The following is a 15,856-nucleotide window of genomic DNA, read 5'->3' as shown; positions in this document are numbered from 1 at the left end:
TTAAAAAAATTAAATATTTATATCAAATAAATATTTTTTAGGCCTTGGCGTGTTGTGCTACTGACCTCTTGGCACTGTGTGTACTGAGACCACCTGGAGAATTTGCGGTAGACATTGTCCTCGGCAGCTCCCAGAGATTTGGTGTGCCGCTTTCCTACGGTGGTCCTCACGCAGCTTTCTTCGCTGTGAAAGAAAACCTTGTGAGGCTGATGCCCGGGAGAATGGTTGGTGTTACCAGGTACGAATATGCTTGTCAGTGATACACGATATCAGGCGTGTGACAAGTACTTGTCAGTATTTTCAAACCCTCTTTAATTTTCACAGGAAACTTAGAAAAAAACAAAATTATGTTCCCTTTTGGAACATGTGATTTTGGAGGAAATTTGAATGAATCGGGATGCTTGCAACTATTTGAGGTTATGAAAAAAGAACTAGAGGCGGCAGGCATTAAAAAGGGGTGAATCATTGGTTTCAGAAAAACTGGGATTGGCTGGTAGGGGTTGGAAGGAGCAGAGAGAATATGAGAGATGCATCAAGCATTATTGGTACAGCTCGTCTGTTCTACAATGAATGAAGATTTGTTAACACATTGTTTGACTTCTTGTTTTCCCCTGTCATCTCTTTGTTTCCTGTCTCAGCTCCTCTCCAATCTCCCTTTCTTTCTATCTGCTACGTCCTTCCCACTCTCTACCCCCACTACACACTACCCCACCCCACCCTCTCTCCCCACCTAAATGACATTTGAGTGGTTTAGTACCCTCTTAATTTTGAAAACTCATCCTCTTTCTTGACCCACCCGAGTCCTTAAAATCTCAATGATTAAGAAGGTAAAATTGCTGAAGCCAGCATTCAGTACGGTCCTTTTGGCTTTATCCCACAGTTGGAGATGCATAACGTGTTTGGGCTAAATGGCATGGATTAAAACAGGACTAAATAGAATTAATAATGGGGTGGCATGGTATGGTAGCTAAGTGGTTAGCATGACGGTTTACAGTGCCAGAGACCCAGGTTCAATCCCCACCACTGCCTGTATGTTCTCCATGTGACCGCTGGCTTTCTTCTGGGTGCTCCAGTTTCTTTCCACAGTCCAAAAATGTGCCAGTTGGCAGGTTAATTGGTCATTGTAACTTGTCCTGTGATTAGGCTAGGGTTCATTTGGGAGTTTCCTAGGGAGGACGACTCGAAGGGCCAGAAGGGCCTACTCCATGCTTTATCCCAACAAACAAGTAAATAACATTTTAAAAGTGGTAATGTAGCTAATATAACAGTTTAAAAATTCTCACTGTATAAAAACAGTAAACATTGCATTAAATTTATAACACTATAAGTGTCAAAGAATTTTTTTTCTACCTTGCGTGGCTTAAAAAGTTTTCAAGCATGGAACAGTGGAGGACCTACAGACTCTTCAGCCCAAGTGTTGTGGCAGCCTAGATAACCTAGTCCACGATCAACCTAACCCTTCCCTCCTACACTGCCCATAACCTTCCACTTTCCTTACAACCATGCACTGACCTAGAGTCTTTAAATGCTCCTATTGTATAAGCCTGTACTGCCACCATGGCCAGTGTGTTCCAGGCATCAACTACTCTCTGTGGAAAAAAATGTATCTCTGCTATCTAAACTTTCTGTCATTCACCTTAAATGGATGTCCTCTGGCACTGGCCACTGTCACCCTGCGGAGAAAAGATGCTGGCTGTCCACTCTATCATGTCCCCTCATAGTCTTATACGCATCTATCAAGACACCTCTCATCCTCTGTCACACCAGAGAACAAAGCCCTAGCTTACTCAACCTTTCCTTGAATTGTTCTCTAATCCTGTTTAGCATTCTGGTAAATCTCCTCTGCACCCTCTCTGAAGTGTCCACGTCCTTACTATAATGAGGTGATCAGAACTGAACACAATACTCAAGTGTGGTCTAACCAGAGTTGTATAGAGCTGCAACCTTACCTCATGCCTCTTGAACTCAGTACCCTTTCTAATAAAGGCCAGTACACCACATGTCTTCTTAACCACCCAATCTACCTGTGGGATAACTTTAAGGGATCTATGGATGGTGGCCATAAAATTCCTCCTCATTGCTCAGAACGCTGCCATTAACCCTGTACGCTGCCTTCAAGTTTGACTTTCCAGTGTGTATCACTTTTATGCCTTTCCAGATTGAACTTCATCTGCCACTTCTCCGCCCAACTCTGGATCCCATCTGTATCCTTCACCAACTTTTTGCACTATTCATAAAACTTTAATCCTTTGTGATATCTGCAAACTTACTAGTCCATTCTTGCACTTCCTCACCCAAGTTATTTATAAAGGTCACACGGAGCAGTGTTTCCAGAATAGATATCTGTAGAGTACCACAGGTCACTGACCTCCAGGCAAAATACACGAATAGCATCCTTTGCCTTCTGTGAGCAAGCCAGTTCTGAGTCCACACAGCCAAATGTCCCTGGATCCCATGTCTCCTGACTTACTGAATGAGCCTACTTGTCAAACACCTTACCAAAATCCAGACACACCACATCCACTTCTTTTATCTTCATAAATACAAGAGATTCTGCAGATGCTGGAAATCCAGAGCAACACAGAAAAAATGCTGGAGAAACTCAGCAGGTCAGGCAGTATCCATGGAAATGAATAAACAATTGACATTTCGGGTTGAGCCCCTTCATAAATCTGTCAAGTCTCAAAGAATTAATTTAGGCTTGTAAATCAGGACCTGCCCCTCACAAAGCTATGCTGACTATTTCTGATAAGACTGCCCCTTCTCTAGGGTATGCTCATATACTCCATCCCTAGGAATCCACTCCATAGTTTGCTCATGCTGATGTAAGACTCAAGGGTCTATAATTCCCAGGATTGTCCCTGCCACCTCTCTTGAACACCATTTGCCATCCTCCTCCTCAGGTAACTACTGCAGCAATGGGGGGGGGGGGGGGCACAAAGATCATCATCAACATACCTTCAGTCTCTTCCCTCAGTTGCTGTAGTAACCTGGGGTATATCCAGTCTGGCCCTGGGGACTTGTCTATTCTAATGTTTTTCAGAAGCTCCAAAACTCTCTCCCTTTCTTAACCTGAACATACTTTGGCACATTAATCTGTTCTGCACAGACCTCACATTTGCCAACTCTCTCTCCTTGATAAACACTGAGGCAAAGTATCCATTAAGGACCTCCTATAACCTGTTCCACCTCTAGGCACCTTTCCCTCTTTATCACTGAGTGGTCTTACCCTCACTCTAGTCGTCCTCCTGTTCTTCACAGTATGTGGAGAATACCTTGGGGTTTTCATTAACCCTACCTGACAAGATCTTCTCATGTTCCCTTCTGTCTCACCTTTAGCTCCTTCCTGGTTACTTTATAATTGTCAAGAGCCTGGCCAGAGTTCTGCTTCCTAAATTTTACATCGCTTCCTTCTTCCTCTTAATTAAATACTGTCTGCCTCTCTTGGTTTCCTTTCCCTGTCTCAGTGGGAAAAACGTATCCAGAGCCCCATGCAAGTGCTCCCTAACAAAATTCCATTATTTCTGTCGCACATTTCTCTGAGAACATCTGTTCCCAGTTTACTTTCCAAAGCTCCTGCCTAATAGCTTTGTAATTAGTTCTCCCACAATTAAATGCAGTTAGATATTGTAATGAAAGATGCAGAGATGACAGAGGAACTGAATGCTTATTTTGCATCAGTCTTCACAGTGGAAGACGTCTGCAGTATACCGGACATTCAAGAGAGTGTCAGGGAAGTGAGGTTTGTGCAGTGAAAATTACGACTGAGAAGGTGCTCAGGAAGCTTACTGGTCTGAGGTTGGATAAATCTCCTGAGGTTGGACTTATCTGATGGAATACACCCTTGGGTTCTGAAGGAAGTAGCTGGAGAGATTGTGGAGGCGTTACTGATGATCTTTCAAGAATCGATAGATTCTGGCATAGTACTGGATGACTGGAAAACTGTATATGTTATTCTGCTATTTAATAAGGTTGGGAGACAGCAGAAAGAAAACTATAGACCTGTTAGCCTGACATCAGTGGTTGGGAAGTTGTTGGAATTGATTGTTAGGGATGAGATTATGGAGTACCTGGAGGTGCATGACAAGATAGGCCAAAGCCAGCATAGTTTCCTGAAAGGAAAATCCTGCCTGACAAACCTGCTGCAGTTCTTTGAGGAAATTACAAGCAGGGTAGACAAAGGAGATGCAGTAGACATGGTATACTTGGATTTTCAGAAGGCCTTTGACAAGGTGCCGCACATGAGGCTGCTTAGCAAGATAAGAGCCCATGGAATTACAGGGAAGTTACTAGCGTGGGTGGAGCATTGGCTGGTTGGCAGAAACTAGAGAGTGGAGATAAAGGGATCCAATTCTGGCTGGCTGCCGGTTACCAGTGGAGTTCCACAGGGGTTGGTGTTGGGACCGCTGCTTTTTACGATGTATGTCAACGATTTGGACCTTTCCTAAATCTGCTTACTAACCTGCTCCTTGGTGTCCCAGTGGCTATGAGGAGGCCTATGGAATGATTGTTTCTTTCCGATTCTGACTTCCACCCACACAGGCTCAGTGAACAATTCTTTCACAACATCATCATTTTCTGCAGCTACGATACTATCACTGTTCAGCAATGTCACTCCCCCACCTCTTTTGCTTTCCTCCCTGTCCCTTTTGAAATATCTCAACCCTGGAATATCCAGCAACCATTCCTGCCTTTATGATAGCCAGGTCTCTGTACTTGTCACAATGTCATAGTTCCAAGGACTGACTCATGCTTTAAGTTCATCACCCTTATTCCTTAGACACATTTCAAGCCACTCAACCAACTGATAGCAGTTATGTCCTGTCTACTACCTATTTTTTTTCAGTGTCTACATACTGCATCTAGCTTTATATCAACTGCCCCAGCCATTGACCTGTCACTCTGGGGAACTATTCATCACCAAACTAGTTTATACCCACCCCAAATGCTCTAGTTGCAAGGACGTTGGGCTTCCTTGTGGTCATGTCATACCTTCCCTAGAAGAGATCCCAGTGATCCACAAATTTTAAATCCTGCTTCTACACCAACTCTTCATCCACACATTTGTCTGCCGTATCTTCCCATACTTGCCTGCACTGTCCAGAGATTACTGCTCTTGAGGTCCTGCTTCCTTCCAAACTCCCTGTCTTCACTCTTCAGAGCCAAAGTAAATTTTATTATCAAATTACATATAGGTCACCATATACAATCCTGAAATGTATTTTCTTGTGGGCATACTCAACAGATCTATAGAAGAATAGCAATAACAGGATCAGTGAAATATCAACCATATTGCAGAAGACAACAGTGCAAATGCAAATATAAATAAATGGCAAGAAATAGCAAGAACATGAGATGAACAGTCCTTGCAAATGAGATCATTGGCTGTAGGCACATTTCAATGATGGGCAAATGAAGTTGAGTGTTCAAGAACATGATGATTGAGGTGTAGTAACTGTTCTTGAACCTGGTGGTGCGAGTCCTGATGGTCTTGTATCTTCTACATGATTGAACATAGAACAAAGAAAATGTACAATATATTACAGGCCCTTTGGCCCACAATGTTGTGCCGACCATGTAACCTTCTCTAGAGACGGCCTAGAATTTCCCTACTGCATAGCCCTCTATTTTTCTAAGCTTCATGTACCTATCTAAGCATCTCTTAAAAGTCCCTATTTTATCCGCCTCAGTGCATTCCATGCACCCACCAGTCTGTGTGAAACTTGCTGCTGATGTCCCCTCTGTTCCTACTTCCAAGCACCTCATGTTAGCCATTTCAGCCCTGGGAACCAACCCTCCAGCCATCCACATAATCAGTGCCTCTCATCTCATATTCTTATATGATTTTTCAGGGTTAAAACATTTTCTTTTATCCCTTTGGAGATTGAAAGGAACAATGTTGATTTCAGTATCAATAAAGTATTTTTGCAATTGTTGTATTTAACTGTTTTTATTTTACAGGGATGCTGCAGGAAAGGAGGTATACCGGCTGGCACTGCAGACAAGGGAGCAGCACATCAGGAGAGATAAAGCCACTAGCAACATTTGCACAGCTCAGGTAAAACTGACTGGCATTCAAATAAGATATGCAAAGGCTTGTGTTCAAACGTACAGGTACAATGCAAGCCTTTTTTTTTCTAAGTATTCTATGAGGTTGTTATAATTGAATTAAAAGGAAGTAACATTGGTTGTATTGTTAAAGAAATCATTTTGTTTATCAATCTTTGCATTCCACCTTGCATTCAGTTATTGAAGTCTGTCTGGTGTCACATAGTCCCGTGATGTTTGGCCATATTTGTAGTGCAGAGTTGTAGCTATCTTTATGTAGCTTGTAAATTAATTAAGTCGATTTGTTGCAATGAAGTTGACATTCAGTAGAATTGTGCCCCTGGGTCGAGAGGAAAACACTATTCACTGGAACAGTCTGCATATGCTTGTCTTCAAAGTAAACAGTTCCAAACATATTTTCATAAACACAAAAGGTTCTTCAAATGCTGAAAATCCAGAGTGACGCACACAATGCTGGAGGAACTCACTCAGCTAAGCAGAATCCATGGAGAGGAATAAACAATCAACGTTTTGGGCTGAGATCCTTCAACAGGACTCCAAAGGAAGGGGGTGGTAGCCAAAAAAAGAAGATAGAGGGCGGGTGGGTTGCTGGGGGAGAGGGGATGAAGAAAGACGCTGCAATGTGATAAGTGAAAGTGGTTAAAGGCTGAAGAAGAAGGAATCTGATCAGAGAACAGGTTGGACCATGGAGGAGAGAAGGAAGAGAACCAGAGGGAAGTGATGAATATGTGAGGAGAAGAGGGGACTATAAAAAGAAAGAGGTGGGGTAGAAGTTACAGGAAGTTAGAGAAATTAATGTTTATGTAATCGGGTTGGAGTCCACCCAGATGGAATATGAGGTGTTGTTCCTCCATCTTAAATATGTCCTCATTGTAGCTGTAGAGGAGGCCATGGACCAACATTTGGGAATGGGAAGACAAATTGGCAGCCTCTGGAAAATCTTGCCATTTATAGCAGATGGAAGTGTTCAAAATGGTCCCTCGATCTACAGGGAGGGAAAGATGGGCTTGGTAGGATCCCTTTGCAGATGGCAAAGGTTATGGAGAATGATGTGCTGGAATGAGGAGGCTCATTGGGTGGTAGTTAAGTACAAGGGGAACCTTATCACTGTTATAGTGGTGGGAAGATGGGATGACGTCAGATGTGTGGGAAGTGGAGGAGATGTGAGTGAGGGCAACATTGATGGCATTGGAAGGGAAACAGTGTTCTTTGAAAGAGGAATGTACCTCTGATGTTTTGGAATGGGTGGAAGTAGGAGGCAAAGTTGGTAAAATTGAGGTGGGTGCTAAAGGCAACACCAGTAGTGTTGGTATTTCAGATTCTTTCACAGATATTGATCCTCCTCTCTGCATTCACAATGCTCGTTGCAACTGTCCAATCTGTGATTCAGTATAAACACTGTTCTGTCAAAAGGGTTATTTTAAAGCCAAACGGATATTACAGTGAACGAGTAGACATTAAAAGGTTTGTCTTGGATCTGGTGATGTAGCCATTTTCTGTACATTGACTAGATTGAGAGTGGTGCTAATGAACAATTAATTGCAACATTGCAAATTACAATCCAAAATCACTGTCATCAGAAGAAGAATGGAAACTGGCAGGTGAAGGTGGGAGGAGGAACAGAAACAGACAAAGGCTTTATCATGAGATAATACAAACTGATACAATCAGAATCAGTAATTTTTCCCCTTCCACTTCCAAAATAGACAAGTAGGCACAATGAATCATCAGTAAAAAGCTTTTCTTAGTTTGAGTCTGATTATAGAGGATTGTGATAGTGGAAATAAAGACGAATGTCTCCAGTGAAGGGATCTGACGATAAGTTTCCCTTGGAGACTGGCAAAAACAAGCGATTCCTGTGAACAGTGCTTCCTTCCTTCTCCTAGTACATGTAATAGGTTGGTGAGCTTGTTTTTCCGTTAATTTGCACTTTGTATAATTGAAAGGTTTTTTTTTATTCTTGTGATATTCTTTCTGCTGCCAACAGATTTTCTTTTGACACACAGAAATGGAGGAGTATACCGAATTACAAACATGGAAAGCCTGTGGGCCTGTAGTTTATGCTGGCATCTTTATCTTTCTCAAAAAAAAAACAACGGTGCTTCCTTTGGCAACCCTTTAATTAGAGTAATTACATACTGTAGGCATTTGTTTTTGACCCTATTTAATTATCAAAATTTGGTTTTCATATAAAGGCATGCAAAAGAGAATATAGATAACTAGATTGATTTTTAAATATTACTTAATCCGTTCCTATCTATTTTGGTATACTTGGGAATTTTTTGCATTTTATTTTCACTTGTCTTCAGTAACACATTACTGTATTCAAACATCTTTGCAAAGGACTATTCCAATTTTATCTATGTGAATTTGTGGCATATCCATGCAAGCCCGAAAATTCATGAACGTGAATGAGGTGTAACATCTGTGAAATAAAGTGCTCTAGATCCAAAGGTTTTGTGCATGATCTTATGGAATGTAAATTTATGTTTCCGTAATTGGTATACTTTGTTGAAATTTTGACATTATTGCCTTTTTTTTTGTTGTTAACATCTAATTCTAGGCACTTTTGGCGAACATGGCAGCAATGTTTGCCGTTTATCATGGCCCTAATGGACTGAAGCACATCGCAAAAAGAGTACATAATGCTACCTTAATTTTAGCTGAAGGTAAGATTTATTAATGAAAGTAAAATTTGGTTTAAAACCTGCTGATAAATTCTTTTCTGATCTAATCCCTTTGTATTTAGGTTTGAAACGTGCTGGGCACAAAATACAGCACGAGGTGTTTTTTGACACACTGAAGATCCACTGTGGAGTGGCTGCTCAGGAGATACTTAGCAGGGCCACCCAACGACAGATAAATCTCCGAGGATATGGTGACAGTGTGGTGAGTAACTTTCAGCCGTGATATTACATTCTGGTGAAGAATCATAAAACCATTCTTCCTGGAATGCTTGACATTTCAACCAGTGATGACTTCTCAAAATTCAAGTGACCTACTTCCTCTCTGTCCTTTTTTTTTCCTTGTCAAGTTATACCCAGTTTCTTCTGCACACATCTAACCCAGCGCACAATCACACTAGTTCTTTTACCTCCTCCACCCACCCCATCAGCCCATCACCCACATGCTCGTCCCACTGTTCCCATCTGTCCTCTCCACCTCCCTTGATTGGTCTCCTGCTCCACTGTCCCTTTCAATCAGATTCCATCTCTGTATACTGTCTTTGCCTTCACCTATCATTCCAAGCCTCTGTCCCCATTACTGCTCGTCTCCTCCATCTGCCAGTCACCTGTACCTGCCTATCACTTACAAGAGAAAATCTGCAGATGCTGGAAATCAAAGCAACACACACAAAATGCTGGAGGAACTCAGCAAGCCAGGCAGCATCTGTGGAAAAGACATTTCGGGCCAAAACCATTCATCAGGACTGGAGAAAAAAAGATGAGTAGATTTCAGTCTTCCCTTCAGGAGTTCAGTGAAACCCTCTCTCCCTGTTCCCCCTTGGTGATCCCTATGGTCCTCCGACTTTGACCATGTGCTTACCCAAACCCCTACCATAGCTACATATGCTTCACCCCCCACTTCCCGGTTTCAGCTGTCACCTTGTGTTTCTACTCCCCCCCCCCATCTATTAAATCTACTCCTCATCTTTTTTTCTCCAGTCCTGATTGAAGGGTCTTGGCCTGAAACATCAAGTATACTCTTTTCCATAATTGCTGCCTGGCCTGCTGAGTTCCTCCAGCATTTTGTGTGTCTACCTATCACTTGGTGGGTCTTGCCCCACTCCTCCTCCCCACTTTATACTGACTATCTACCCTCTCATCTTTCATCCAGATGAAAGGTCTCAACCAAAAACGTGACTCTGCATTTCCATCCACGGACACTGCCTGACCTGCTGAATTTCTACAGCAGTTTGTGTTTTGCTTCATATTTCAGCACCCGCAGTCTCTTGTGTCTCCATCTGAACACATTACCTTGTTCTTTCCAAACAATTGTACATTTTGTTTTACATTGTCTCAGCCTGGAAGAAAACGGACAGTTGACATTTAGGGGCAAGACCCTTCAGTCCCAGTCATTATTCCCCTACATTGTCCAACATTTTTCTATCATACATTTGTCTATTAGTGTTTCTTAAATGCTCTTAATGTATTTGCCCCCACCACCACTCCTGGCTGTATCGAAAAAATGCTTACGTCTGTCATTTCCTCCACCAGTCACTCTAAAATTAGGCCCACTTGTAATAGCCATTCTGCCCTGGGAAAAAGTTATTGGCTGTCTACCCAGTGTACCTACTGGTACTGATATAATGGTGGTCTTCTACTATCAAGCTGATAGAATGGTGGAAGACCACTATCAAACCAGTACCTAGGTAAAACAGTTAATGTTCCTTAATGCTCAGTGGGTCTGATATTGACCATCGTTAAATGCTTTGGAATTGCTGGTCATGGAATATACATGCAAAAGTTTGGTCACCCCGGTCAGAATTTCTGTTACTGTGAATAGCTAAGTGGGTAAAAGATGACCTGATTTCCAAAAGGCACAAAGTTAAAGATGACACGTTTCAAATATTACTGAAATATTAAAAACACTGCATACCTTCCTGCTTAGCGCTCAAATATGTAATGAATTGCTCTTCAGTTTTACACACACACACACACACACACACCCCCCCCCCATCGAAATTTCTGTTACTGTGAATAGCTAAGCGAGTAAAAGATGACCTGATTTCCAAAGGCATAAAGTTAAAGATGACACGTTTCCTCAATATTTTAAGTAAGATTACTTTTTTTATTTCCATCTTCTACAGTTTCAAAAAAGGAAAAGGGCCTGAGCTAAAATTTTGGGCACCCTGCATGGTCAGTACTTACTAACACCCCCTTTGGCAAGTATCACAGCTTGTAAACACTTTCTATAGCCAGCTAAGAGTCCTCCAATTCTTGTTTGAGGGATTTTCACCCATTCTTCCTTGCAAAAGGATTCTAGTTCTGTGAGATTCTTGGGGTGTCTTGCACGCACTGCTCTTTTGAGGTCTATCCACAGATTTTCAATGATGTTTAGGTTGGGGGACTGTGAGGGCCATGGCAAAACCATCAGCTTGCGCCTCTTGAGGTAGTCCATTGTGGATTTTGAGGTGTGTTTAGGATCATTATCCTGTTGTAGAAGCCATCCTGTTTTCATCTTCACCTTTTTTACAGATGGTGTGATGTTTGCTTCCAGAATTTGACAACAGACAATAGGTGCAGAAGTAGACCATTCGGCCCTTTGAGCCTGCTGGTATTTAATTGAATTCATTCTTCCCTCTACCAGTGAAATGTTCCCCGTGCCACTGGCTGCAACACAAGCCCAAAGCATGATCGATCCACCCCTGTGCTTAACAGTTGGAGAGGTATTCTTTTCATGAAATTCTGCACCCTTTTTTCTCCAAACATACCTTTGCTCATTGTGGCCAAAAAATTCTATTTTAACTTCATCAGTTCACAGAACTTTTTCCAAAATGCATCAGGCATGTTTAAATGTTCCTTTGCAAACTTCTGAGGCTGAATTTTGTGGTGAGGACACAGGAAAAGTTTTCTTCTGATGACTCTTCCATGAAGGTCATATTTGTGCAGGTGTCGCTGCACAGTAGAACAGTGCACCACCACTCCAGAGTCTGCTAAATCTTCCTGAAGGTCTTTTGCAGTCAAATGGGGGTTTTGATTTGCCCTTCTTGCAATCCTACGAGCAGTTCTCTCAGAAAGTTTTCTTGGTCATCCAGACCTCAACTTGACCTACACCGTTCCTATTAACTGCCATTTCTTAATTACTTTATAAACTGAGGAAACCATTACCTGAAAACGCTTTGCTATCTTCTTATAGCCTTCTCCTGCTTTGTGGGCATCATTTATTTAAATTTTCAGAGTGCTAGGCAGCTGCTTAGAGGAGCCAATGGCTGCTGATTTTTGGGATAAGGTTTGAGGAGTCAGGGTATTTATAAAGCTTTGAAATTTGCATCACCTGGCCTTTCCTAACAATGACTGTGAACAAGCCATAGCCCTAACAAGCTAATTAAGGTCTGAGACCTTGGTAAAAGTTGTCTGAGAGCTCAAATCTCTTGGGGTGCCCAACCTTTTGCACAGTGCTCCTTTTTTCCACTCTAAAATTGTACAAAACAAAAATAATACATTAATCTTGCTTAAAATGTTGAAAAGAATGTTTCATCTTTAACTTTATGCCTTTTGGAGATCAGTTCGTCTTCTACTCACTTAACTATTTACAGTAACAGAAATTTTGACCAGGGGTGCCCAAACTTTTGCATGCCACTGTATTAACTCCAGACACCCAGAGAATCTCAATGCACTGCCAAGACTGATCTACAGAGAACATCTCTCTGGTCCTACATTCATCTCTGGAGTGTCTGGGCAGTAAAGAACCTATGTTAGCTATTGTTCATTAATTCCAAGCAAACTCATCATCAAATTCCAAGAACTAGAGGTCAACAGCTCCCTCTGTAGCTGGATCCTCGACTCTCTGACCACCAAACGACAATCAGTAAAGATCGGCAGCAATTATTCTCAACACTGGGGCCCACAGGATTGCATCATCAGCCCCCACTTTATTTTCTATACTCTCATTACTGCGTGGTCAAAGTCTGCTGGAACTCCATCCAGTGTTTGCTGATCATACCACCATAGCAGTATGATCAGCCAGAGAACAGGGAGGAGATATTGAGAGTTTAGTCAACAGTATCCCTCAATGTTTGCAAACGGGTGTGGGGGTTGGGTAATGCACATTACTGAGGTTGTAACGCTGAGCTTGAGAGGGTTGAGAGCTCCCAAGTCTCTGAAAGTTAATATTCACCAGTAGCCGATTGTGGTCCACACATGTAGACGCCATGACCAAAAAAACTAACCCTCACCTCTACATCAAAGTTTGAAGTAAGTTTATTATCAAAGTACATATATGGCACCATATGCAACCCTGAGATTCATTCGCAGTAAATACCAGAACCACAATAGAATCAAGGAAAGACCACCCCCAACAGGATGGGCAAACAATCAATGTCCAAAGGACAACAATCTATGCAAGTACAAAAACAAAGAAATAATAATAATAAATAAGCAATAAGTATGAAGAACATGAGATGAAGAGTGCTTGAAAGTGGGTCCGTAGATTGTGGAGCATTTCAGTGATGGGGTGAGTGAAGATGAATGAAGTTATCCCCTTTTTTTTCAGAACCTGATGGTTGAGGGGTAATAACTATTCCTGAACCTGGTGGTGTGGGTCTTGAGGCTTCTGTATCTTCCTCCTGATGGCTTCTTCAGGCTAAAAAACTTGGCATGTCATTCTAAACCCTTACCAAATCCTATTCGTGCATCATAGAAAGCATTTCCACTTACCGCAGGGTTGACTCCCTCTAAGATTCTCTTGTCCACTCGTTCCTCTCCACTGATCTCCCTCCTGGCTCTTACCCTGCAAACGGAAGAAACACTATACCTGCCCATTTACCTCTTCCCTCATCATCATTCACGTCCCCAAATTGTCCTTCCAGGCAAGGCAGTGATTCACCTGTGAGTCTGTTGGGGTCATTACTGTATACAGTGCTCTAGTGCAGCCTCCTCTACGTCAGTGAGACCCAATTTAAATAGGGAGACTGGATTGTCAAGCACACTTGCTCCGTTCATAATAAGCAGGATCTCACAGTGCCAACCATTTAAAATCCAATCCCAGTTCTGACGTGTCAGTCCATCATGGCCTTCTCCAGTATTGGAGGAGCAGCAACTTGTATTCAGCAACCTGATGGCATGAGCTTTGATTTCTCTAACTTTGGGTAATCTTTCCCCTCTCCCCTTGCCATTACCCGTCTGGCTTCCCCCTCACTTCTTCTCTTCTTACCTGCCTACCACCTCCTTCTGGCGTTTCCCTTCCTTCCCTTTCTCCCATGGCCTACTCCCCTCTCCTATCAGATTCCTTCTTCTTCAGTCCTTCACCTCCCAGCTTCTCACTTCAACCCCTCCCCTACCCGCCTACCTGCCCTTCACATAGCTTCATCTATCACCTTCTAGCTTGTACTCTTATCCCACCCCTCCCCCACCTTCTCATTCTGGCTTCTTCCCCCTTCCTTTCCAGTTCTGATGAAGGGTCTTGGCCCAAAACATCGACTTTTTATTCCTTTCCATAGATGCTTCCTAACTTGGTGAATTCCTCCAGTATTTTGTGTGTGTTGCACTGTATTTCCAGTAACTGCAGAATCTCTTGAGTTTATAGAGCGCATCCTATCTCGGTGCGTCGTGCAGCTACTGAGTTGTGAACACAAGTAGTACATCATGGACTCTTTCACACTTCTAGCTGTCTCAGTAAAGCAGCCAGCAGAATTAGTGCTGTTACCCATCCTGGATGTTTTCTCTCTCTCCCCTCTTCCAGTGAGCAGAAGATACAAAAGCCTGAAAGCAGGTAGCCCAATGTTCTCAAGGACAGCTTCCACCCTGCTGGTACAGTACTGTTGAATAGATCCCTAGTATAAGGTGTTCTCCTGACCTCACAATCTACCTCGTTATGGTCTTGCACTGCACATTCTATGTCAGTTGCACTTAATTCTACATTCTGTTACTGTTTTCCCTCAATGCACTGTTTAATGAAGTAATCTTTATGAACAGTATACAAGATGAGCTTTTCATTGTACCTCAGTACATGTGACCCATTCCAATTTCAATTGGCTGAAGTTTGGAACAGTGAGAAGGAATTGACTGAATTCTCTAATAATCTGTTTTAACAAGTAAGATGTTTCCTCTTGTGGGAGAGTCTAGAGCTAGCTATCACTGTTTAAAATGATGGAGTTTCATGTTAATGCCAGAAAGTTTTTCTTCAGACTTATGGAAGCAGAGTATTGGAATAGTCTTAAGGTAAATGTACAGTAGATAGATTCTTGATAAGCAAAGAGTAAGTTGGGACTCAGATGAGGACCTGTGACTCCACCTTCAGACCAGGTGACAAAGACAGCCTTAACAACAACAAGGGCTAAACTGTCCTGGGCAAAGTGTGCACACGCCCAGCGAATCCACGGCCACTTCCAGGACAGTGGCGACACACAGTGCATGTGGAAGGGCATTCAGGACATGGCCAACTACAGGACAACATCACCTAACTGTGTGGGGGATGCCTCCCTCCCAGATGCGATGAACAACTTCTACACTCGTTTTGAGGTGGAAAATGACGTGGCAGCAAGGAAGTCCACCCCTCCTCCAAATGACCAGGTGCTGTGTCTCACCATGGCCGACGTGAGAAGAACCCTGTGCAGGGTCAACCCACGGAAGGCTGCTGGACCAGACAACATCCCTGGTAGAGTGCTCAGAGGATGTGCAGACCAGCTAGCAGATGTTCTCACTGACATCTTCAACATCTCCCTGAGCAGCGCCACTGTTCCAAGGTGCTTCAAGGCCGCCACCATCCTCCCCGTGCCGAAGAAGTCTTCAGTGTTCTGCCTAAATGACTACCGTCCCGTTGCACTCACATCCATCATCATGAAGTGTTTCGAGAGGCTCGTCATGAGGCACATCGAGACCCTACTGTCCCCCTCACTGGACCCCCTGCAGTTCGTGTACTGTCCCAGCCGTTTAACAGACGATGCCATTGCCATCACCCTCCTCCTGTCCCTAACCCGCTTGGACAAAAAAGACACATACAATCATCCCTCAGAAACTGATTGGAAAGCTGAGCCTACTGGGCCTGAACACCTCCCTCTGCAACTGGATCCTAGACTTCCTGACTGGGGGACCTCAGTCAGTCTGGATCGGAGGCAGCATCTCCA

The 15,856-nt window shown here is 43.0% G+C and overlaps 1 protein-coding gene across 1 annotated transcript in view; it reads left to right on the top strand.

The window, feature by feature from the left end:
• The window catches only part of gldc (glycine dehydrogenase (decarboxylating)), a 206,309-nt gene that overhangs the window by 130,012 nt on the left and 60,441 nt on the right, over positions 1-15,856 (top strand). Inside the window, exons 7-10 of the mRNA XM_059974643.1 lie at positions 42-238; positions 5,962-6,058; positions 8,633-8,738; positions 8,819-8,958. Coding sequence (XP_059830626.1) covers positions 42-238; positions 5,962-6,058; positions 8,633-8,738; positions 8,819-8,958 — 540 coding nt within the window. The remainder of the gene's footprint in view (positions 1-41; positions 239-5,961; positions 6,059-8,632; positions 8,739-8,818; positions 8,959-15,856) is intronic.

Source organism: Hypanus sabinus, chromosome 7, assembly GCF_030144855.1.
Source record: "Hypanus sabinus isolate sHypSab1 chromosome 7, sHypSab1.hap1, whole genome shotgun sequence".
NCBI classification, from domain to species: domain Eukaryota; kingdom Metazoa; phylum Chordata; class Chondrichthyes; order Myliobatiformes; family Dasyatidae; genus Hypanus; species Hypanus sabinus.
Note: the sequence above shows the minus strand (reverse complement) of the source record. Positions and strands in the feature narration are given on the sequence as shown.